The sequence below is a fragment of the Anomaloglossus baeobatrachus genome, chromosome 5 (genome assembly GCF_048569485.1).
Source record: "Anomaloglossus baeobatrachus isolate aAnoBae1 chromosome 5, aAnoBae1.hap1, whole genome shotgun sequence".
Lineage (NCBI taxonomy): Eukaryota > Metazoa > Chordata > Amphibia > Anura > Aromobatidae > Anomaloglossus > Anomaloglossus baeobatrachus.
This window is the reverse complement of record NC_134357.1, coordinates 144,976,102-145,002,011: the sequence shown is the minus strand read 5'-3', so window position 1 is coordinate 145,002,011 and position 25,910 is coordinate 144,976,102. Positions and strand designations below refer to the sequence as shown.

The 25,910-nt window shown below is 52.7% G+C and overlaps 1 protein-coding gene across 2 annotated transcripts in view; it reads left to right on the top strand.

Moving 5' to 3' along the window:
* Positions 1–25,910, top strand: part of ALOX5 (arachidonate 5-lipoxygenase) — a 357,857-nt gene that overhangs the window by 230,026 nt on the left and 101,921 nt on the right. For both annotated transcript variants that reach the window (XM_075348962.1, XM_075348961.1), the window contains exons 4-5: positions 4,194–4,316; positions 19,185–19,291. In XM_075348962.1, the coding sequence (XP_075205077.1) occupies positions 4,194–4,316; positions 19,185–19,291 (230 nt within the window). The remainder of the gene's footprint in view (positions 1–4,193; positions 4,317–19,184; positions 19,292–25,910) is intronic.

Here is a 25,910-nt window from a genome sequence, read left to right as displayed (position 1 = left end):
ACCGTAACCGTAAACCGTTGCAACGTTTAAGAAATGTGCCTCCCGTAAGGGAAGAGTTATTAAAAATGTATTTATGTTTATTAACCTTGTTACCCCTTTTTACAGAAAAATAAAACCGGTGTTGGAACGGCAGCCCGCGGACGGTCTGCATTTTGCTAAGGGCGAATGTGACGCCCTGGGCAAGCCAGGGGTCACAGGTCATGCACCATCACACCCTACATCCCAGTTAGGAACACCAAAGCTAAACAAAATCCTTGTTGCCTTCCTCCAGAGGCTGGGGTTCACACCAGGGGGGGTGGGCCAGGCGGTTGGCTCCGCCCACCGAGGAGGACACAGCTCTGGAGGCGGGAAAAACCAGGAGTTCAGCTCAGGGAAGAGCTTGAGTAGGGAGTCCAGCTAGGGAGGGAGAAGAGTAAATAGCTAAGATGAGCTAAGGAAGTGAAAGTAGTGAAGTGAAGTGGAGGTAGTAAAGGAGGAGTAAGAGAAGCAGAAGGAAAGCTTAAAGTGAGTCCAGCTGTGTGCAGGACGGAGTCAGCAAGGTCAGCAACAGTGGTGATTGTCTGAAGGGATGACCGTTTGGAAGTTCCTGGAAGGGCCGCGGACGGGTAGTGACCCGGCGGTCTGGAGCAGCGTACCAAAGGACAGTCAGCACCAGGGCAGGGGCCTCTCGGACCCCGGCAAGGCTAGGAGTCGCCAAATTTGCCAAATCCGTCAGTGAAGGGGACGTAGATCCCCCAACAACCAAGTCCCGATTGAAGGCAACAGCCCAACCTGTACAACAGAGACACCGCCACCGCCAGGGCACCAGTTTCTGAGGGCCAGCGCCTGCGGGCAAAGGGTAGAGCTCCTCCGGCCCAGCTTGAAGCCGGGGAGCGGGTTACCGGTGGGAACCCATCGCGACCAACCGGCCGTTTGTTTACCAAGAACTGTGTCACTGTCTCAGGCTGAGTGAGTACCACAGTGCCGCAAGGCACAGCGCCCACCAGGCCCTGCACCCTGCGCTCCATCACCGGGCCCCGGGATCACCAACCCCTACCCACGGAGGGGCAACACAACACCTGGCTGCTCCGCATCACCATCCCCGGGAGCCCCATATTGAGCAGCGGTGGTGCTACAAATCACCACAACCGTGGGTGGCGTCACGGACATTATCCCAACACCCCAAATCCCCCCTTTCACTCACGGGCGAGGAGCGCCGCTCGAGAAACCCCCGGGATCCGGCCCACAGCTTGAGCCACCACTGAGCAGCGGCAGCCGCCGGACCCGAGCAGAAGGGGTGAGCGCGGTGTGCTGACACCCTCCTCCCCGCCCGCGACAACAGCTTGGCCAAACATTGGTATGAGGGCATACATAAGTTTGATGGTGATTATTTGGATTGCAATGTTCCAGATATTGAGCTGTATGCAAATTTTGTTGACATATAAAGTAGATAGGGACTATTGACATATAAATGACATATAAAGGACTATTGACTTATAAAGTAGATAGGGACTATTTGTGGAATTTTGCAACTCTTAAGAGGGCTTCTATGGACAGTCCTTGTATTCACTCCATGTCCCAGGAAAAGCTGTTCATCCTTTCACCCCGGTATAGTGATCTGGTCGCCTCTGCAAACGAGGAGCTGCTGACCCATGGAGCACCTTGGCAGCAGGGTGGTCAATAAGCTAGTGAAAACCTGAGAAAGGGTACCGATGACAAATCAGATGCAGAGATGAGATCAGTAGCAAGACCATGAGTGACGCCAGAATGCTGTAATCAAAGACAAAAACATGCAAACAAGGGGTTAAGGCAGTCCACAGTTAGGTCCATCAATATAAGCGATGTAGCAGTGTGATAGCTAAGGAGCTGGGTCAAAAAACAGAATAAACAGTCAAGATTCTAGCAGGACCAGAATATCACTGTGTGCAGAATTATTAGGCAAATAGGCATTTTGATCACATGATAATATTTATATATGTTGTCCTACTCCAAGCTGTATAGGCTTGAGAGCCAACTACCAATTAAGTAAATCAGGTGATGTGCATCTCTGTAATGAGGAAGGGTGTGGTGTAATGACTTCAACACCCTATATAAGAAGGCTTAATTATTAGGCAACTTCCTTTCCTTTGGCAAAATGGGTCAGAAAAGAGATTTGACGGGCTCTGAAAAGTCCAAAATTGTGAGATGTCTTGCAGAGCGATGCAGAAGTCTTGAAATTGCCAAACTTTTGAAGCGTGATCACCGAACAATCAAGTGTTTCATGGCAAATAGCCACAACGTTTGCAAGAAGCGTGTTGGGCATAAAAGGCGCAAAATAACTGCCCATGAATTGAGGAAAATCAAGCGTGAAGTTGCCAAGATGCCATTTGCCACCAGTTTGGCCATATTTCAAAGCTGCAATGTTACTGGAGTATCAAAAAGCAAAAGGTGTGCCATACTCATGGATATGGCCAAGATAAGGAAGGCTGAAAAACGACCACCTTTGAACAAGAAACCTTTGATAAAATGTCAAGATTGGGCCAAGAAATATCTTAAGACTGATTTTTCAAAGGTTTTATGGACTGATAAAATGAGAGTGACTCTTGATGGGCCAGATGGATGGGCCAGAGGCTGGATCAGTAAAATGCAGAGAGCTCCACTCCGACTCAGACGCTAGCAAGGTGGAGGTCGGGTACTGGTATGGGCTGGTATCATCAAAGATGAACTTGTGGGACCTTTTCGGGTTGAGGATGGAGTGAAGCTCAACTCCCGGACCTAGTGGTAGTTTCTGGAAGACAACTTCTTCAAGCAGTGGTACAGAAAGAAGTCGGTATCGTTCAAGAAAAACATGATTTTCATGGAGGACAATGCTCCATCACATGCATTCAACTACTCCACAGCGTGGCTGGCCAGTAAAGGTCTAAAATATGAAAAAATAATGACATGGCCCCCTTGTTCACCTGATCTGAACCCCATAGAGTACTTGTGGTCCCTCAAATGTAAGATCTACAGGGAGGGAAAACAGTACACCTCTCGGAACAGTGTCTGAGAGGCTGTGGTGGCTCTGCACGCAATGTGGATCGTAAACAGATCAAGCAACTGACAGGATCTATGGATGGTAGGCTGTTGAGTGTCTTCATAAAGAAAGGTGGCTGTATTGGTCACTCATTTTTTTGGGTTTTGTATTTGCATGGCAGAAATGTTTATTTCTAAATTCTGTGCAGTTATATTGGTTTACCTGGTGAAAATAAACAAGTGAGATGGGAATATATTTGTTTTTTATTAAGTTGCCTAATAATTCTGCACAGTAATAGCTTCCTGCACAGATATCCTCGTAAGATAGCCAAATCTAAAAAAAAACCCACTCTAACTTCCAAAAATATTAAGGTTTGGGTTGATTGAGAACATAGTTGTTGACCAATAATAAAAAAAATCCTCTAAAATACAACTTGCCTAATAATTCTGCACACAGTGTATAGAACATCTAATATAATATAACCAGCTTAAAACTGTCAGAAGGCATGATGAGGATGTCAAGGGTGAGGTGTAAATTGGACGTCATGCTCTGCCTTTGACCACCAAACATCGTCCCTAGATATTTTGGCTGGTCAACAAGATCTGATTTACATAAATAAAAATATTTAATTAAGCTCACCAGCATTCATGAGGCTGTCTAGCAGAACAGACCTTTCATTTATTAAGTCAGCTGTGCACCCTCCACCAGTGACATGGATGCCAGGGTGGAGGCAAATTATTTCGGAGCACGAAGGGTCTAGCGAGTTTGTGACAAATTTTGTCTTTTTTTCATAATGGCTGTTTAGAAATGAAATAGAATATTTAAACTTTCACTTTACAATTGCACAAAAATGTAGGTTTATTGTGTTTGTGGTTCTTGATGAACCCATAGTCCCGAACTAATGAACTTTGTTGTGCCCCAGTGCTTGCACAATGCTTTCAGTAACACATTATTTAGCTTGAAAAGGTGACAGACACTTCGAGTCCCACCAAGCAGCTAGGTCTCTGCTAGACTCAACAAAGCCAGAACATGTATGGAGATAATTTGGTAACATGATATTATTAAAAAGTTTCTGGCACATATCAGTGTAGCTTTTATGTTTTGGTTTATAACATTTGGACTTTTATTAGTGAAGTTTTTAACTCACCACTTGCTAAAACCACCTAGGTTAGTGGTATACAGTATGTTCTAATTTTGACAGTAATCTTATGTTCCACAGATGGAAGGAGTGGCATCCTGGCTTCCCATTGAGTATTGACGCTCACTGCCATAGTGATTTGCCCCATGACATTCAGTTTGACAGTGAAAAGGGAGTTGACTTCATCTTGAACTACACAAAAGCGTAAGTAGAAAAGCAAAAAAGTTAACATGTACATTGCATTACATACCAGACACGTGAAGTTTGGCGATATCACCATTCATAAAAACTCAAAAACTTGTTCTAGACTCTTATAGAGGTTGCCTATTACTCTGACAAACCCTTCTCGATTATATATTCCCCATATAAAAAAAACACAGCCTGTACTCTCCTCCGGTTTTGGCACTGCTCCAGCGATGACTGCTCTGGGTCTCCCAGGACTCACATGGCGTTGTAACGTGAACCATGCATTGAATCAGTGACCGCTTCACTCCCTTCCTTCGGGTGTAGCTGACATGTAGAGGAAGTCAGAGAGCAGCAGCTCACTTATTCCATGTGCCAATTTAGTTTGAAGGAAGTGAGAGTAAAGTGGCCGGTAATTGGCAGCAGAGTCACAGGACATAACGCCAAGTGAGCCCCAGAGCCATCATCGTTGGAACAGTATAGGCAGTTTTTATTTCATAAAGGAAATTATAGCAATTGACAATAGGTTGTCCAAGTAGTTGACAATAGCTTTAAACATTCAATGCAGCGGTTTATCTCCAGATAGAACAAAAATTACAGACAAATTGATCCTGCAAAGATGGGGACAAGCCATTGCCAGCAGTTTATCTACTTACAGAACCAAAGGATTCAGCATATGTGCTCCTTTCGGCATCTATTGCCAGAGGTCACGAGGAGATATTATATTGTCACATTATCCAGCTGTATTTGGCCAAATAAATTGACATTAAATTAAAGGGTACTGCAGAGAGATAAAAAATTCTTCTACTGTCCCCTCCCTCATAAACTATAAAGATGAGATGCACAGTGCTGTTCCTGTACCTGTAATTCAGTGTAACTCTGGAGCTGATCTTTTCGGCTACCCTCCCTGGGACATTACATCACACACCAGGGGACCTGCTCAATGCCATTGATAAAAGCCAACCCTTGGATAATAGCTGCTTCTCTGCAGTCCAAGAACTAGAGGCCACCATGCCACATTATTCTTATGCTAATTAAGCTTTTGACTAGTCAATGGGGTGCTAGTTTCCCCAGACTAATCAGCCCTTTCTGTATGATATCATACCCTTGTGAGTATGATTTGCAAGGGTTTGGCGTCATCGTCAGCTCCATGCAAGTCTTACACATGCGTGCAGCTGTAGTCGGCAGCATCATTTCGCATGACCAGAAGTGCAGAAGATGGCTGTTCTTCGGCTCCATTGTGTACATGAGCCATCTTCAGCACTTCTTGTCATGTACAGTGCCCCTCTGAATCCGAGAAGATTATGTGAAGCCCTGGGCAAGCCAGGGGTCACAGGTCATGACACCACCACACCCTACACCCCAGATAGGTACACCAAAGCTACACTAGAAAATCCTTGTTGCCTTCCTCCAGGGGCTGATGTCCACACCAGGGGGTGGGCAAGGCGGTTGGCTCCGCCCACCGAGGAGTTCACAGCCCTGGAGGCGGGAAAACCAGAGATATAGAGAACAGTTAGTGAAGGAGAAGGAAGTGGTAAAGGAGCAGAGGAGAGGAGTAAAAGTGGAAGAGAAAGTGACAGTTGAGGAAGCCTGAAGTTGGTCCGGGTGTGTGCCCCGGACTGAGAGCAGCAAGGTTAGCAGACGGCGGTGACCGTCTGCAGGAGAGGCTGCTTGGAGGTTGCCGAAAGGACCGTGGACGGGTGGTGGCCCGGCGGTACCGGAGCGGTATACGAAGAGAAGCCAGCACCATTGGCAGGGGCCTTTCGGATCCCGGCAAGGCTAGGAGTCGCCGTGAATTTGCCAAATCCGTCAGTGAAGGGGACCTCTGGGTCTCCCAACAACCAAGTCCCGATTGAAGGCAACAGTCCAACCGTTAGAGAGAGACACCGCCACCGCCAAGGCACCAGTTTCTCAGGGCCAGCGCTTGCGGGCAAAGAGGGGCTCCTCCGGCCCATATCCAAGCCGGGGAGCGGGTTACCGGTGGGAACCCATCGCTACCAACATAGACTTAGGTGCAGGAAAAGGGACCGTCACCGTCAACTACTGGGGAAAAGCAACAGCAGCCGTCCGTGGGAACCGTCTTTCCAGCCGTGTGTTTTACCGAGAACTGTGTCCCCGTCTCAGGATGAGTGAGTACCACAGTGCCGTGAGGCACAGCGCTGCCCCCCGCATCCCTGCACCCCACCAAGCCCTGCACCGGCCCGCCATCCCTCATTCCCCAACTCATCACTGGACCCCGGGACAACTAACCCCTACCCACGGAGGGGAGAACTAACAACTCAGCTGCTCCGTCACCGCTCCCGGGATCCCCATACAGAGCAGCGGTGGTGTCCACACAATCACCACAACCGTGGGTGGCGTCACGGACAATAAACAATCCCAAAAACCAATCCCTTTTCACTCACGGGCGAGGAGCGCCGCTCGAGTCCCCGGGATCCGGCCCATCGCTCAAGCCACCGAGCAGCAGCAGGCCGCCGCAGCAGCGGCAGCCGGACCCGAGCAGTGGGAGAGCGCGGCGTCCCCTCCTCCGCCCGCGACAACTTGGCGTCACGAACAGAATCTTACCGCTCTGCCGTTGGGTAGATGTGCACCTTGTGACCGCCGGAGGTGTCCGGCCGAAAAATTTCGGAAGTCGCCATCTTTGGCGCGAAAAGTTCCCGCTCGAGCGTCTTCTCGAGTAGTAGAGGCGCGAAGGCCAAAACCCCGCCCCGATAGAGGAGGGGCCGGAAAAAGGCTAAAAGGGACGAAATGGCGACTGGTCGCATGTAGCCGCGGCTATAAAGGCAGGGACGCCAGGACTCTGCAGCCATCTTGTTCCTGGGAGAAGCCGCCAGCAACATGTGGATGCTGTCCCGCAGTACCGTAGCCCCCGCGCCTGGAACCGCGGCGTGGGTGGAAATCCGGACCGCGCAGCTCTACCAGAGGCGGCAGGTCAAAATGCAGCTCCTCATGGAGGAGTGGGAGACCGACATGGCGGAGGTTATAGCGGCCGTGTGGAGACGCGAGGAGGAAGCTGAGGAAGGGAGGGTGAGTGACCCACGCCCCGATGCCCTTGAAGGGCCGGTCATCGCGGCTGCGGGACCCGGTCTAAACCCTCTCGCCCTGCTGCCTCCCTCGCCACCCGTCTCGGAAGCCGTGACCCCACCACTAGGCCCGCTACCACCGCAACCGGTAGCGATACCCAGCATGCCCGCCCAGGCGGGCCGACCTGTAGCCGGAGCCCGTAGTCGACCGGAGGTGCTGCCATGGAAAGCCCCGAAAACCGAACCAGAGGCGTCCCCCGAGAAGTCCCCCGAGCCGGAGCCGATAGCCCGCTCCGTGCCGAAGGCCCAGCAGCGGAAAGTCCCTGTGCCCATCCCCCACACCTCGGCTGAGGTTGCGCCGGGTTGCCGATGCAAGGCAGCGTCTAAGGCCAAGTCACCGCGGGACCTGCCGCCCAGATCCCCAGCAGTGGGCAATGTCCAACAGGTCTCGTTGGGCCCGACCCATGCGCCGGAGCTCGCAGCAGCGCCATACTGGGAAAGGGAGCCGGTACCGTTGGGCCTGGAGATTGAAGAGAGGGAAAGAAGGAAGGCGGAGTTGGTGGCCCGTGCAATCCGGGAAAAAGAGAACCTCCGTCAGGCAACTTTCCGTGTCCGGGGCCCGTTGTATGAAGGGCAGGTGAGGCGGTTTGATGTCCGCCGGGGCTATGGATTCATATATGAACCGGGCCTGGAGGCCGAAGTGTTTATAGCCCGGCGGGATGGAAATGCTCACCTGCCAGAGGAGCACCCCGGTCGAAATCTGATGCCGGGCGATTTGGTCCAGTACACCCGACACTGCAGGGAGAGGGGGTGGTTTGCGCTGGACGCAAAGCTGAGGGGCAGCCAGGAGGCCCGGGTGTTCGCCGCACCCTCTCCCCCAACAGATGCAGAAGAATCTGAGTAGGGCAGCGGAGCACCGTTGCACCGTCCCCGTTGGGACCACCAGTCTGTGTGTGTTTAAAAGTGTTGAAAGTTTTTGAAATGATGAAAAATGGAAAAATGATTACCGAACAGTCACCTGATTGCACCGTGATTTGGGAACCGGCCATTGCCGGCATTGTTGTCCCCGTGGGGACCCTTTGAAAAGTTGCATAGGGAACTCTCTATGGACAAGCCCGAGAACTTGCAGGGCAACCACAAACATTAGTGGCTTGTAAATAAAATATGTTTGTTGCAGCTACCGTTACCGCCTCCGGAGAGGCAGGTTGGAGGGAGGGCCCGCAGTGGAGCAGGCTGCGGCTCAGCCACCACAGGAACCGGTGGCTACCCTCTGGAGGGGAAGGACAGATCCCGCTCGGGTAACTTGGTGCAGGACTGGGGTCAAGGGGTGCTGCCTGGGTTTTAGGGGCAGCATCAGGGCCAGGTTACTTGGGTGGGAGAGAGCGGCAGCCGCAACCGTTTAAAACCGTTTGCAACATTTAAGCAAAGCACCTCCCGATGTGGGATGAAGTTATTTTATTTGTATTATGTTTACCTTTTATATCTTTTCAGAAAAATAAAACCGGTGTTGGACGGGCAGCCCGCGGACGGTCTGCATTTTGCTAAGGGGGAATGTGACGCCCTGGGCAAGCCAGGGGTCACAGGTCATGACACCACCACACCCTACACCCCAGATAGGTACACCAAAGCTACACTAGAAAATCCTTGTTGCCTTCCTCCAGGGACTGATGTCCACACCAGGGGGTGGGCCAGGCGGTTGGCTCCGCCCACCGAGGAGTTCACAGCCCTGGAGGCGGGAAAACCAGAGATATAGAGAACAGTTAGTGAAGGAGAAGGAAGTGGTAATGGAGCAGAGGAGAGGAGTAAAAGTGGAAGAGAAAGTGACAGTTGAGGAAGCCTGAAGTTGGTCCGGGTGTGTGCCCCGGACTGAGAACAGCAAGGTTAGCAGACGGCGGTGACCGTCTGCAGGAGAGGCTGCTTGGAGGTTGCCGAAAGGACCGTGGATGGGTGGTGGTCCGGCGGTACCGGAGCGGTATACGAAGAGAAGCCAGCACCATTGGCAGGGGCCTTTCGGATCCCGGCAAAGCTAGGAGTCGCCGTGAATTTGCCAAATCCGTCAGTGAAGGGGACCTCTGGGTCTCCCAACAACCAAGTCCCGATTGAAGGCAACAGTCCAACCGTTAGAGAGAGACACCGCCACCGCCAAGGCACCAGTTTCTCAGGGCCAGCGCCTGCGGGCAAAGAGGGGCTCCTCCGGCCCATATCCAAGCTGGGGAGCGGGTTACTGGTGGGAACCCATCGCTACCAACATAGACTTAGGTGCAGGAAAAGGGACCGTCACCGTCAACTACTGGGGATAAGCAACAGCAGCCGTCCGTGGGAACCGTCTTTCCAGCCGTGTGTTTTACCGAGAACTGTGTCCCCGTCTCAGGATGAGTGAGTACCACAGTGCCGTGAGGCACAGCGCTGCCCCCCGCGTCCCTGCACCCCACCAAGCCCTGCACCGGCCCGCCATCCCTCATTCCCCAACTCATCACTGGGCCCCGGGACAACTAACCCCTACCCACGGAGGGGAGAACTAACAACTCAGCTGCTCCCTGTCACCGCTCCCGGGATCCCCATACAGAGCAGCGGTGGTGTCCACACAATCACCACAACCGTGGGTGGCGTCACGGACAATAAACAATCCCAAAAACCAATCCCTTTTCACTCACGGGCGAGGAGCGCCGCTCAAGTCCCCGGGATCCGGCCCATCGCTCGAGCCACCGAGTAGCAGCAGGCCGCCGCAGCAGCGGCAGCCGGACCCGAGCAGTGGGAGAGCGCGGCGTCCCCTCCTCCGCCCGCGACAATTACGCCCGGCTTCAGAGGTGTAATGACACTGCCAAATAGAACAACATGCATGCGTGAGATTTACAGGGAGCTGGCGATGATGCCGGTCATCAAATTAGTCAAAGCTCTAATAAGCATAAGGAAAAGAAGCTTCTAAATACATTTTTTAAGTCATGGATTTAAGTAACTAACATTATAAAGGGCTTCTAAGGCAGGGAATTTAGTAATACATATACGAATTCTGTTGAGTTGGAGGGCATTGGGGACATGACAGGTTCCCTTTAAGGTGTAAGGGCAGAATAATGAATTTGTAACAAATCTATGACATTGGAGGGTCAGAAGAATTCTTATATTAGTAGTATGATTCTATAGCCCCGCAGTCAGTAACTTGGAAGTGATTTGCTGGTGGATCCTGTTCTGATATAGCTAATTGAAGTTTAGAATAATTGAAGAACTGTTGTAAGGATCTGTCTCCTAGTTTCACATTTTAAGGCCGCTTTAGACACTGCGATATCGGTACCGATATCGCCATCGTGCGTACCCGCCCCCATCTGTTGTGCGACACGGGCAAATCGCTGCCCGTGTCGCACAACATCAACCGGACCCGTCACACGTACTTAGCTTCCCTGCAGCGTCGCTGTGACCGGCGAACCGCCTCCTTTCTAAGGGGGCGGTTCGTTCAGCGTCACAGCAACGTCACTGCAGCGTCACTGAACCGCCGCCCAATAGGGCGGAGATGAGCGGGACGAACATCCCGCCCACCTCCTTCCTTCCGCATTGTGGCCGGGAGGCAGGTAAGGAGAGCTTCCTCGTTCCTGCGGTGTCACATGGAGCGATGTGTGCTGCCGCAGAAACGAGGAACAACTTCGTTACTGCTGCAGTAACGATATTTGAGAAAGGACCCCCATGTCGCCGATGAGCGATTTTGCACGTTTTTGCGACGATGCAAAATCGCTCATAGGTGACAGACGCAACGGCATCGCTACAGCGGCCGGATGTGCGTCACAAAATCCATGACCCCAACGAGATCGCTGTAGCGATCTCGTAGCGTGTAAAGCCCGCTTAAGTCCATATGTCCTGTAATCATCTATTTCTCTTTCAAACTGATCCAGCAGCAATTAGTTATCTTAGCAGAACAAAAAAAAAAGTTGTGCAGACACAAGTGTTCTGTCCAGCTAAAAACATGCACTGCAACATTTTTGGGGTCTTTTATTTTTTTTTGTTTGCTGGATCCATTTCACACGGATGATTACAGGACATGTCAACTTAGTTATACATACAATGTGCTAATTATTCTAGGGTCATACGAGCGTATAAAAAATCAGTTTGATTTTCATCCAGAAAAGTAGGACTTTTTTTTCTCACTTGTCATCTGTGTGTTGTCTGTATGCCATCTGTTTTTTAAACAACAGCTATTAATGATTTACAGGATCATTTACGTTTTTTCTGTGAGAATTGTGATGCATCCATAACAATTGAATTCTATTTTGTGGCTCTGTTTGTCATCCTAATTTTATTCTCGCACCCATCCGATTTTGAAGTGAAATTGCAACATGCTGTGATTTTCTTTTCACTGACAGATTTTGTCAGTAAAAAAAAGTCAATCATCAGTACTGCCTCATTGGTATTCATTGCTAAAAAAATATTGGCTAGCAGCACTGATCCGATTTATACGGTGGTGTGAGCGAGGCCTAATTGTTAAGCTGGGTTCACACATAGCGACAGCGACAACGACGTCGCTGTTACGTCACCATTTTCTGTGACGTAACAGAGACCTTGTAAGTCGCTGTTATGATCGCTGCTTAGCTGTCAAACACAGCAGAAGCAGCAGCGATCATAACGACAAGCGTCTCTGTGCTACATGTGCAGAGAGCAAAGAGCCGCGCTTAGCGCTGGCTCCCTGCACTCCTAGCTACAGTACTGCAGCTACATGTGCACAGAGCAGGAGCCGGCACTGGCAGTGAGAGCGGCGGACGCTGGTAACGAAGGTAAATATCGGGTAACCAGGGAAAGGTCTTCCCTTGGTTACCCGATGTTTACCGTGGCTACAGCTTACCGCAGCTGCCAGATGCCGGCTCCTGCTCCCTGCTCGCTTCATTTCGTCGTTCTCTCGCTGTCACACAGCGATGTGTGCGTCACAGCGGGAGAGCGACGACCAAAAAATGAAGCTGGACATTCAGCAACGACCAGCGACCTCACAGCGGGGGCCAGGTCGTTGCTGGATGTCACACACAGCGACAGCGACGGGACGTCGCTGCAACGTCACAGAAAATGGTGACGTAGCAGCGACGTCGTTGTCGTCATCGCTGTGTGTGACACCACCCTAAGGGGTACTTTGCACACTACGACATTGCAGCTGCGATGTCGGTGGGGTCAAATTGAAAGTGACGCACTTCCGGCGTCGCTCTCGACATCGTAGTGTGTAAAGCCTAGATGATACGATTAGCGAGCGCAAAAGCGTTGTAATCGTATCATCGGTATAGCGTCGGCGTAAACCATAATTACCTTGCTGCGATGGTCCAAAGTTGTTCCTCGTTCCTGCGGCAGCACACATCGCTGTGTGTGAAGTCGCAGGAGCGAGGAACATCTGCTACCTACGTTCCGGCCACCAATGCGGAAGGAAGGAGGTGGGCAGGATGTTTACGTCCCGCTCATCTCCGCCCCTCCGCTGCTATTGGCCGCCTGTCGTGTGACGTCACTATGACGCCGCACGACCCGCCCCCTTAATAAGGAGGCGGATCGCCGGCCAGAGCGACGTCGCAGGACAGGTGAGTGCATGTTAAACTACCGTAGCGATAATGTTCGCTATGCCAGCTATCAACATGATATCGCATCTGCGACGGGGGCGGGGACTATCGCGCTCGGCATCGCAGCATCAGCTTGCGATGTCGTAGTGTGCAAAGTACCCCTTAGAATCAAGTAATTAATTGCTAAAATCAGGAAACAGTGACATGTCAATGACTAATGCTGGGTTCACACATAGCGACAGCGACAACAACGTCGCTGTTACATCACCATTTTCTGTGACGTTGCAGCGACGTCCCATCGCTGTCGCTGTGTGTGACATCCAGCAATGACCTGGCCCCTGCTGTGAGGTCTCCGGTCGTTGCTGAATGTCCAGCTTCATTTTTTGGTCGTCGCTCTCCCGCTGTGACGCACACATCGCCGTGTGTGACAGCGAGAGAGCGACGAAATTAAGCGAGCAGGGAGCAGGAGTCGGCATCTGGCAGCTGCGGTAAGCTGTAACCACGGTAAACATCGGGTAACCAAGGGAAGACCTTTCCCTGGTTACCCGATATTTACCTTCGTTACCAGCGTCCGCCGCTCTCGCTAACAGTGCCGGCTCCCTGCTCTCTGCCCATGTAGCTGCAGTACACATCGGGTAATTAACCAGATGTGTACTGTAGCTAGGAGTGCACGGAGCCAGCGCTAAGCAGTGTGCGCGGCTCCCTGCTCTCTGCACATATAGCACAGCGTGTCGTTATGTCGTTATGATCGCTGCTGCTTCTGCTGTGTTTGACAGCTAAGCAGCGATCATAACACCGACTTACAAGGTCGTTGTCGCTGTCGCTATATGTGAACCCGGTGACTCACCCACCCCAGGGCTATGGGACACTCGGTGCCGGGCCGGACTAGTCCGAGGGTTGTCAGTGGTGGCGGGGCCCGACTCCGTGGCCCTGGTGGGTGTCAGTTTAAATATGGCTGATGACTTGGGAGTAAATAAAGTTTGTGTTCGTGACGCCACCTGTGGTATGTGGCTATAAAGCCGCCGCTGCTGTGTGAGGCCTCCGGGGTGATGATATGGCAGCAATGGTGGTACTGCTCCCCACAGGTGGAGCGGTACCCCAGGGCACAGTTGGTGCTCGTGAGAGTCTATGGTGTAGTGAAAGTCTAGGCAGACGGAATAACAGAGGCAACACCAAGGGTGCAGTTTCAAGTTCTTTACTCACACATCCTGGTAGGAGCTCACTGGTGCCCTCAGACGACTGGAACCCACTGTCAGGGACTTCCGCCGTTTCTGGGTGGTTCCAGGAATGAAAACCGGTACCCTTCTCTCTAAGGTGTCTCTGTCTTCAGCTGTCTTCCTAAGCCTAGCTCTTTTAGGATGAACCTGCTCGGCCTCCACTACAGCCTCCAGGCTGGGGGGGGTCACCTGTCGGATGATTCTCCCCTTTCTAGAGGTTCTGCTGTGGGCTGCGGCCCGGGGAGTGTACAACTTTCCCTGGGCCTCGGTTTTTACTGTTTGGAGATGATTTTGCACTCCTCCAGTTTCTAGGGACCGTCCCCTGTTGCAGCTTGATCCCTCCACCGATGAGCTGTGGTGGCCTGCTCCACAGGAACAACAGCTATCCGTGGCCCTCGAATCCCTTCTTCTCTCTGCTTGGTGTCACCTGGACCCTCTGAGTCCCAGGATCTTCACCAGGAAGCGTCTCTTTCTTCTTCTTAGCTCCTAACTGACTAGAGCTGTCTTTCCTTCTCTCCTTCTCGTCTGCCTCCTGCAGACCTCCTCCTCCTTCCCCACTCTCTCTCAGACTACTCAAACTTGACCTTCCTTTCTCTGTCTGCTCTCTGGTGGCTCCTCCCACCTCCCCAGTTGCTAAGCTGTACCCTATAGGAGCAGGGATGGGTCTTACGGCCCCTCCCAGCATGCAGCATGGGAGGGTTACTGCCACTGTCCCTGGTCCCAGTATGTACCTAACAATGGGTGTTGTGTAGATTTACCAGGGGACCGGCATTCACTCCTTTCCTCACCCAGAATGGGGCATCACACCGCTGGATGGGGTGCAATGTCCTGTGGCGACGGAAGCCTCAGGGGCGCCACACTCCCCCACAGCGAATCCCAGCACGTCTTTGGGCTGAAAAACAACAGAAAATGTGGAAAGAAACTGCAAAAAAAATTTTTACATGCAAGTAACAAAAACATTTTTAAAACTTTTCATCCCTTTATGGGAGGCACAGGTACTTTAACGTTGCAAAGAAAACGAACCAGCCACTAAGTCCAGTGGCCTGGTAACACAGGACACATATACATTCACCGGGGACCACATTCCAGTTCCGTGGCCCGGTACATATAAACAAAGGGGGGTGACATCTTCAAAAAGTACACGGGGCAGTAAGGCAGGAAAGGGTGTCATGTTCAAAAAGAACATGAGGGCAAAACAAAAGGGAACATCTTCACCAAGGATGAGGGGCAGACAGGGTCTATTTACAGTTCAGTTCTTCCTTTTTCTTTTCTTTACTTCAATGGCTGTGGTCCTGCTACGGCAGGGCCCAGGACAGCATGCAGGCCGTGCTCAGACTGGTCTGAGTCCCTTGGTCCTGTTCTCCAGCCGTTGTGGGGCTGCTGCGAGATGACGGTATCAGAGCTGCGTCCCTGTCTTGGCGGGCCGCGCCTGGCATAGCGGCGGCCCAGATTGGAGTTGCTGCTGTGACCGGTTCTTGACGGGCCGCACCTGGCGTGGCTGCGGCCTGGGCTTGGCGGGCCGCACCTGCGGCGTGGATTAACGTTGCCGCTGCGGCGGGATCTTGCTTGGCCGAGCGGGGTATCGCTGCTGGGGCCTGAGCTGCACGGGCCGGGCTTGGCGTCGCTGCTGCGGTTTGGATGGGCGTCGCTCCGGCGGCGAAATCTTGGCGGGCCGCACCTGGCGTGGCTGCGGCCTGGATCAGCGTCGCCGTGCCGGGCATCTTTCCAGGGACCGTGGGCATGGCAGCGGGGGTTGGGGCTCTCGCACCGGCGGGGGCATTAGATAACTCACCCCTCAGTAGCATCTCCGGTGTTCTGGCGGTCGCTGTTCCGCGCGTCGCTTGCCGGATCTGCTGCATCACCTTCGCCTGCAGCCTTTCACACCACTGGTCCATCTCCCAGCCCCACCAGTCAGTGGAGTCTAGCTCTGGATCACTGCGTGTGGACGCCATTCTCTCTGCGTCTCCTTCTGCACGATCTCCCAGCAGCAGGCTCGTCGCTTCTTCTTGTAGCAGACTTTTAATGTTGCTCAGCAGCAGGCTGGTAACTTCCCGCTCCTTCATCCTGTCAGCCATCCTCCCGACCTCAGCCTTCAGCTCAGCGGCAGTCACAGGCCTGATCCAGGTGAGCTCCCCCTGGCCTCCGCTTACAGGAGCCATTTTCTCTCTTCCTCCAAACAGCAGCTTTAACTGCCAGTCAGTTTCTTAGCGCGCCATATCTTCTTCCTCCGCTCTCCATAGCGGGCACTGCTTCGCGCTCTTTCTCTAGACAAGGGGGCGGGGCTGCTTTTCGCGCCCTTTCTTCTGGCACGCCCCCCTTCTTCCCGCTCTCAGCAGCGCTAATGGCGGCAGTATTCACAGTGAAACACACAGTCTTTTCAAAGGCGCACAGTACCCGGTGGGCGCCGGGCACGAAATCCTGTTCGTGACGCCAAAAGTTGACTCGCCCACCCCAGGGCTATGGGACACCCGGTGCCGGGCCGGACTAGTCCGAGGGTTGTCAGTGGTGGCGGGGCCCGACTCCGTGGCCCTGGTGGGTGTCAGTTTAAATATGGCTGATGACTTGGGAGTAAATAAAGTTTGTGTTCGTGACGCCACCTGTGGTATGCGGCTATAAAGCCGCCGCTGCTGTGTGAGGCCTCCGGGGTGATGATATGGCAGCAATGGTGGTACTGCTCCCCACAGGTGGAGCGGTACCTCGGGGCACAGTTGGTGCTCGTGAGAGTCTATGGTGTAGTGAAAGTCTAGGCAGACGGAATAACAGAGGCAACACCAAGGGTGCAGTTTCAAGTTCTTTACTCACACATCCTGGTAGGAGCTCACTGGTGCCCTCAGACGACTGGAACCCACTGTCAGGGACCTCCGCCGTTTCTGGGTGGTTCCAGGAATGAAAACCGGTACCCTTCTCTCTAAGGTGTCTCTGTCTTCAGCTGTCTTCCTAAGCCTAGCTCTTTTAGGATGAACCTGCTCGGCCTCCACTACAGCCTCCAGGCTGGGGGGGGTCACCTGTCGGATGATTCTCCCCTTTCTAGAGGTTCTGCTGTGGGCTGCGGCCCGGGGAGTGTACAACTTTCCCTGGGCCTCGGTTTTTACTGTTTGGAGATGATTTTGCACTCCTCCGGTTTCTAGGGACCGTCCCCTGTTGCAGCTTGATCCCTCCACCGATGTTCCTGTGGAGCAGGCCACCACAGCTCAACAGCTATTCGTGGCCCTCGAATCCCTTCTTCTCTCTGCTTGGTGTCACCTGGACCCTCTGAGTTCCAGGATCTTCACCAGGAAGCGTCTCTTTCTTCTTCTTAGCTCCTGACTGACTAGAGCTGTCTTTCCTTCTCTCCTTCTCGTCTGCCTCCTGCAGACCTCCTCCTCCTTCCCTACTCTTTCTCAGACTACTCAAACTTGACCTTACTTTCTCTGTCTGCTCTCTGGTGGCTCCTCCCACCTCCCCAGTTGCTAAGCTGTACCCTATAGGAGCAGGGATATGTCTTACGGCCCCTCCCAGCATGCAGCATGAGAGGGTTACTGCCACTGTCCCTGGTCCCAGTATGTACCTAACAATGGGTGTTGTGTAGATTTACCAGGGGACCGGCATTCACTCCTTTCCTCACCCAGAATGGGGCATCACACCGCTGGATGGGGTGCAATGTCCTGTGGCGACGGAAGCCTCAGGGGCGCCACACCAGCATTACAGGGAAACCTTTTTAAAGTATATCTGTAAGGACAATTTTTCTAATAAACCTACAAACATGGCTGGATATGCCATTGTCGCGGGCGGGGAGGGCGCTGCGCTCACCACGCTCGGGTCCGGCGCTGCTGCTGCTGCTCGGTGGCTCGAGCGGTGGGCCGGATCCGGGGACTCGAGTCGCGCTCCTCGCCCGTGAGTGAAAGGGGTAGTTTGGTTTGGGGATTTGGTCCATGACGCCACCCACGGTTTGTGGTGATGTTGGGGCACCACCGCTGCTGGTGACGGGGATCCCGGGAGCGATGGCAGGGAGCAGCTGGGATGTTGTTTTCCCCTCCGTGGGTAGGGGTGGTTGTCCCGGGGCCCGGTGAGGTGAAGGGGAGGCAGGGTCGGCAAGGTGCAGGGTCGCTTGGACTGCGCAGCGCGGTGCCGGTCGGCACGGTAGTACTCACTCAGCCACAAATGGATGCAAAGTCTCTGGTAAAACAAACGGCTGGATGGACGGGTCTCGCTGCCGGCTGCTGTGGCTTCTCCCGGACGGTTGGTGGTGGCTGCCTTTCCCTGCACCTTTTGTGTGTTCGGTCCCGATGGCTTCCCACCGGTAACCCGCTCACCAGCGTGGATATGTGCCGGAGGAGCCCTTTTGCCCGCAGGCTCTGGCCCTGGGAACTCTAGCTGTGGCGGTAGCTGTATTTCCCTTTTGCTGTTTGGACGGTTGCCTTCAATCGGGTCTTGGCTGCTAGGAAACCCCTGGGGTTCCAGTCACTAACGGATTTGACCTGTTTAACGGCGACTCCAAGCCTGGTCGGGGTCCACAGGCCCTGCCGGTTTGTGCTGGCTTCACTTCGCTCCCCGGTTCGGTACTGGCGGGCCACCGCCCGACCCCGGTCCTACGGTTCCGCGTCGATCTGCCTCTCCTGCAGATGGCCACCACCGTCTGCCAACCTTGCTCTCGGTGCCCGGGCCACGTACCCGGACACGGTCAGTTTTGCTCCTCTACTACCACTTCCCTAACAACTGCTTCCTTTTCCCGCCTCCAGGACTTTGAACTCCTCAGTGGGTGGGGCCAACCGCCTGGCTCCACCCCACCTGGTGTGGACATCAGCCCCTGGAGGGAGGCAACAAGGATTTGTGTCTGGCTGATGTGCCTATCTCGGGGTGGGATGTGTTGTGTTGTAGTCCCTGTGACGACCTGGCTAGTCCAGGGCGCCACACCATAAAACAACAATTGAAATTCTACCGGCTTTGTAGTAATCAGATGTCCCAACAGAAATATCAACCTTGAAAACCGCACCAATCATTCTCTCCCCTGACATCGTCTGTGCCACAGCTACTTTTAGAAGTTATCCTGCTAGTTTTTTAGAAAAAAGAAAATTACCTAAAAATTCAAATAATATTTAGTAAATGTCAAAATGTACTGTATATTAATATAATGTTCGATTTCATATTTTACAGGATGGAAAACCTCTTTGTGAACAGTTTTATGCACATGTTCCAGTCCTCATGGAGTGATTTTGCCGACTTTGAACGTATTTTTGTCAGGATTAGTAATACCATTTCAGGTGAGTCTCAGATGATTCAAATAACTTCAAAAGCTTCATTTCCTAAGGACAGATTGCCAGATTAGTACGGCTGTTGCTCTAGGATCGTAGAAAACATGTTATACAATGTTATAGATTAAAAAAATGTGATGAGTTAGAATTGAAATATTTTCTAAATAAATGTCATCACAATTACAGCCGTATACAACTACACTGACCCAAAATACTAACAGTACAACTAAAATCACACATTGTTTGTCCATGAACACAAGATTCAAGTTGGAAATCTTGCATAAATTGTGTAATTCAGCGAAAACTTGAATGGTCAACGGAAACCATAACCATCAACCGAATGAAGACTAAATTCCAAATCATCCTGAGATCCAAATGAAAAAAAATGTAATCACAAGTGGATTTTCATCATGGCAGCTCGTAATATGACTGGGCGTGCTCCTGATAAGAAGACGTGTGGTGTTCTGAGGAAACTGTTCCCAGACCTGGATGAGGGCAACAATGAGCAACTGAAAAGTGTGTGGCACTACTGAGCAGCTTGGATATAATATTACTGTCCCAGAAGTTCTCAGTTGGATACAGCTCATGGGATCATGATGGATACATAATGGCCTTTGTCTCACAGAAACTGCCTACACAATCTAGTCATATGAGGCCAGGATTTACCTTGTACTAGTAGGAAGCAAGGCCTACTGCACTGTGAAAGGTCTGACAATGGCTCTGAGAATTTCATCCTGGTCTCATTCAGCAATCAGTGGCTGTCACATGATGGTTTGTGTGACCCTCCATGGATATTCCTCTCTAAACCATCACTGATTCACTGTCAAATCATCTGGAAGATGCTGCAGGCTGCATAATATCCACCACAGTAGCTCCAGACTCTTTCACATCTGTCATAATTCCTCAGTGAAACAGATGTGTAATAAAGGGGCATCAATGGTGGACTGGTCAACTCTGGTGTTCTCTGGTTAATGCTAAAGTAGCTGCATGGTGCTGGGCTGTAAGAAAAAGGTCCCACTATAGGATGTCAGGCTCTCATGCCACCCTCGTGGAGTCTATTTCAAATAGGTTGTAGAATTCTAGTAGTGCTCCCCTTGTTCCTCCTTGCACAGATACAGTATAAGCAGATACTGGACCACCTGCTGGGTTGATGCCTATTTCCAGCTCTGTGAGGCTATCCTCGTGTGGCCTGTGGCCTGGTATTTGCTCTATGCTCTTAAGACTGTGCTGCGAGACAGTACAAACCTTCTTCAAATGGCATGTATGGATGTGACTCGCCCACCCCAGGGCTATGCGACACCCGGTGCCGGGCCGGACTAGTCCGGTGGTAGTCAGTGGTGGCTGGGCCCGGCTCTGTGGCCCTGGTGGGTGTCAGTAGAGTATGTGGCTTGATGAGTAAAGTTTGTGTTCGTGACGCCACCTGTGGTCTGCGGCTATTAAGCCGCCGCTGCTGTGTGAGGCCTCCGTGGTGATGATATAGCAGCAATGGTGGTACTGCTCCCCACAGGTGGAGCGGAGCCCCGGGGACACTGTTAGTGCTCGTGAAAGTCTATGGTGTTGGGTGGCTAACACGGTGCAGGGCCGACAGGCAATGAAAGAACCAGGCACAAACAATAGTCTCTTTACCTTTTCCTCTTTTACTTTGGGAACAGTCCAGTCCTGGGAGACCGTTACAGGTGGTGATGGGGATCCGGTCGGCCTGGAAGTATTTGGGGTGATCTTTCTGACCAGCTGAGTATGAGGCCTACTCCTGTGCTTTTCTTTGTTATGATAGGACCCTGCTTCTCTGAATCCAGCAATGGCCCTCTTTGCTGCTGGGACCGATGGTACGTCCCTCTCCCTCTGTAGCAGGCTGCGCAGGCCCTCACTGGTGCTTCTCTGCTGGAGTCCACACCGGGCCCTGATGCTGCAGCTGTATGTTCGGGATGTATATGGGCCAGGTGCTTGCAGCTCTCCTGCCCTTCGGATTCGGCTACCAGGGGTATTTTAAGCCCTGGTGGCCACAGACTCCGATGTCCGAGTCTCTTCTGTGCCTCTCTGCTGCTCCTGCTTCCCTGGGCCAAGCTACTCTAGCTCTAGGCCCCAGATCCACAGGACAACTCACTCTGCGTCTGCTCACTAGCACCTCTCTCTACAGACTGACCACTACTTCCTCCCTCTGGTCAGACTTGAGGAAGGCTCCCTGGAATTCCAGGTTCAGAGCCCCCCTGCTGGCCGGAGGGAGAACTGCGTTGGATGTTAAACTTGCTGGCCAATGGACCTCCCAATTACCTCCAGGCTCAGCATTAACCCTTTTGGGAGGGCAATGCTGTTGTGGCGACCAGGTCCTGGGGCGCCACACTCCCCCTTAGTTAAATTCAGTACTCCCGGACTGTAGAGACAAAACAAAACAGGTTACAACATTTCATCCCATTATGGGAGGCGCATTACTTAAACGTTACAAACTTAAACACTACTATAAGAGTCCAGTGTGGCTCCCTGCCGGGTGTCCATTACACTGCTCCATGGGGGACCCGCCGCGATCAAACCCCCAACGTAGGCTCTGGGCGTGCGTCAGAGCATTGATGACCCCACTCTATGCACGCCGGACGGGTTTTTCTTCAGGGGTATTGAGCACACAGGTGCTAACTATGAACAATTTAGGTGTTGGCCACCCATAGTCCAGTGGCCCAGTTGTCCATTTACTTAATCACCTAAGACAAAAAGCATTTTTATACACAACATTACAGACATTTCACATAACTATTTACATTCTGTTAGGTATTTTATTTTCTATGTTCTATACCTTGGAGGGGGCTGTCCCCGAGTGCTACGTTGGGACCGGCGTAGCTCTGGGGTTTGTCCCTGACTGCTTGGAGTGTCTGCCCCCCCGTGTTATTGGTAGGCCTAACCCTGACAGGGATGCACGTTGGTTGCCTACAGGATCTCAGATTCGCCAAGGGTACGGCAGGTTCGCCACTGGCAGGGTGTTGAACCTCCGGTTCCACTGCTGGCGTGTCATCTTGTGTTGGAGCGGACGGTTCTTTAGGTGGATCTGGAACCTCTTCTGTTTCTGGCTCGACCAACTGCGGGAACGTCAAAACTGGTACCACTATGGCATTGTTTATTCGGGTCCAAGTTTTGGGGAATTTTCCAAGGATTGTTTGGATCATCTCCTCCTCTTTTTCTTGACTTTGGGGACTTTCCTGTACTTCTTCCACTTCCCTTTGGATCCTGCACCGTTCAGGGCACGCTTTCAGGCGAGAAACTGCTTGATAGGTCTTGTCTTCATCCTTGCTTATGAGGCATACCTTACTGTTATCAAAGTTGGAGGGGATAATGGTGTAGGGTTCCTTCTCCCACTGATCATCCAATTTATGCGCCCTCCGCTTCCTCTTGAGGACTTGTTCTCCAGGTGCTAAGGGAGTTGCTTGCGCTGTTTGATTGTAATGCTGCTCTTGTCTCGTTCCTGCTTGAGACAGGCTCCTTTCTACGCATTCCTGGATCTTACGGTACTGCTGCTGCCGTTCGGTATCCCAATCCTCTATTTCCTGAACCGCCTCAGGTGACACAGTCCCCATCTCAAAGTCTACAGGTAACTTGCCAGGTCTGGCTCGCATCAGGTAAGCAGGGCTGCAGTTGGTCGAATTTACCGGGATATGGTTGTACAAGTCTACCAGATCTGGTAACTTCTCTGGCCATTGGTTCCTTTCTTCCAAAGGTAGAGTCTTGAGCATATCAATAACCACATGGTTCATCTTCTCGCACAATCCATTGGTTTGAGGGTGGTACGGTGTGGTTCTGATTTTCTTACAACCGTACATGTTACAGAACTCTTGGAACACTTCTGCCTCGAATGCAGGACCCTGATCAGTCAGTACCCTTTCAGGGTAACCGTGAGGTCGGCAAAAGTATGCCTGAAATGCTCTAGCTGCTGTTCTGGCTGTCTGGTCCTTCACAGGCACTACTACCAGGAAACGAGAGTAATGGTCCACAATGGTGAGGGCGTACACATAGCCTGACCGGCTTGGTGTTAACTTCACATGGTCCAGGGCCACCAACTCCAGGGGCTGCTTCGTGACAATTGGCTGTAGGGAAGACCTCTGGCCGGCATCATCCTTCCGCCTCAAGTTACACGGACCACAGTCTCGGCACCACTTCTCGACTGTCTTTCTCATGTGCACCCAGTAGAACCGATCACGGAGTAGGGTCTCCAACTTCTTCCACCCGAAGTGTCCTGCGTTATCATGATAAGCTGCTAGGACCATTGGAGCATCCCTCTGCAGGACCACTATCTGCCAGACGAGTTCATTCGTTCGCCAGTTGACATATCTCTTGCAGAGCTTGCCTTGGTAGGTGAACAGTCGTCCCCTCTCCTTCCACAGCTGCTGGGCTTCTTCTGGAGCATCTGGGCCAAGATGGGTCTCAGCTTGTGCTAGCTTTTCTTTGACCAATCGCACGGCCGGGTCACCGTTCTGTGTCTCTTCCCAATTATGGTGGAGTAATGGGTTGACCGAGACCTCGTGCTGGCTCGAGCGCTTCACTCCCACAGCATGCTCACACTGGGAAACACCCTGATGATGGAAAGCCGGTAACTCTATCTCTTCGAGTTCATCCAGGTCTTCTCCAGACTTGGGTAAGTGAGGCATTCTGGACAGCGCATCAGCATTGTTATTCTTCTTGCCAGCCCGGTACTTGATGGTAAAGTCAAAGTTAGACAGCCGGGCCATCCATCGCTGTTCCAACGCACCTAACTTGGCTGTTGCCAGATGTGTTAACGGATTGTTGTCCGTGAAGATGGTGAACTTGGCCGATGCCAGATAGTGCTTGAAGCGTTCAGTCACTGCCCAAACAATAGCGAGGAACTCCAGCTTGAAGGAACTGTAGTTTTCTGGATTCCTTTCTGTGGGCCGAAGCTTCCTACTGGCGTAAGCTATCACCTTCTCTCTGCTTCCCTGCACCTGGGACAGAACTGCTCCCAGTCCTACGTTGCTGGCATCTGTATACAGTACAAATGGCTGGCTGTAGTCAGGGTAGGCCAGAATTTCTTCTCCCGTGAGAGCCCCTTTCAGCCGGACAAAGGATGTTTCTATTTGGCTGCTCCATTCAAACGGAGGGCTCTGCTTCTTAGCCTGCTTTGGCTGGCCCACCAGGAGATCTTGAAGGGGCGCTGCTATCTTTGTGAAACCATCAATGAACCTTCGGTAGTAGCCCACCAGCCCAAGGAACTGCCGCACCTCCTTTACCGTGGTGGGTCTTGGCCAGTCCTTGATTACGGTGACTTTCTCCGGATCAGGTGCCACACCTTCTGCGCTGACCACATGACCCAGGTACTGTACCTTTGGCTTCAAGAGGTGACATTTGGACGGCTTTATCTTCAGGCCATATTTCGACAAGGACTCAAACACTTCTGCTAAGTGCCTCAGGTGGTCTTCATAAGTCTTGGAGTAGACTATGACGTCATCCAGGTACAACAGCACGGTTTCAAAGTTGTGGTGGCCCAAGCAGCACTCCATCAACCTTTGGAATGTCCCTGGGGCGTTGCAGAGCCCGAATGGCATAGAGTTGAACTCGCAGAGGCCCATTGGTGTCGTGAATGCAGTCTTCTCCTTGTCCGCCTCTGCCACGGGAACCTGCCAATACCCACTGGTGAGATCCAAGGTGGAGAAATAGTTAGCTGACTTTAAGGCTGTTAGTGACTCCTCTATTCTGGGTAGTGGATAAGCATCTTTATGTGTAATGCGGTTAATTTGCCTGTAATCTACGCACATTCTCATTGTACCATCTTTTTTCTTTACGAGCACTAGTGGAGCTGCCCAGGGGCTACAACTATCTCAGAAAGCCACGGACCCACTTGGGGGGAGGGGCGACATGACCAAGGGGGAGGTAGGGAGTGATGGGTTAATAGGGACAGTGGTATATGCCTAATATGGCTTTGGGGGATGGTTTTAGCCGGGGAGGAAGAGGAGGAGCAGGGAAAGGGTTAGCTGGGAGAGGAAGGAGTTACCTCCTCTTCTGTTTCCGGACGCCGAACGATCTGCACGTGCACCTCCATGGCAGATCTTCAGGAGCTCCAGCGTCTGATTCAGGCAGCGGTCGCAGCGCACGGGCCCCTGGCAGTGCAGACCCACATCAGGGCTGCCGGGGTTAACCCGTCGGCGCTTGCCCCCTCGTCCCCCCAGCAGCGGCGGGCGCCAGTCGCGGCCCCCCCGCAGGTATTCCCCGGGCGCGGGGGGGGCGAGGAGGAGATGTAAGAGCCCCTCCAGGGACCCTCCGCAGAGTGCAGCGCAGCAGCAGCGTCTGGCTGCTGCAGAGGCCGGCGGGAGGAATCTTCGTTCCAGCCGCGGCGGTCGGGAGGTGGGAGTGGCCAGCACGGGGCCTGCTTCCGGTCCCGGCCTCCGGGCTGGAGTTACTGAGACTGCAGCGGCTCCAGGCCGGGAGCGCGCTCGGCGCAGGAGAGAGGCCAGCAGATCCCCCTGCAGTCGGCGGGGGGACCGCGGGGCTGCACGTGGCGGTAGGTCCGGCGCCGGGGGGGGGTCTGCGGTGCCTGACCCCGGTGCGGCTGAGAGAAGGAGTGACGGCGGGAGCCCTGCGGCAACCGCCGGGTCACTCAGTACCGCTGTGCAGCCCCCGGATGTGGCAGTCTCCC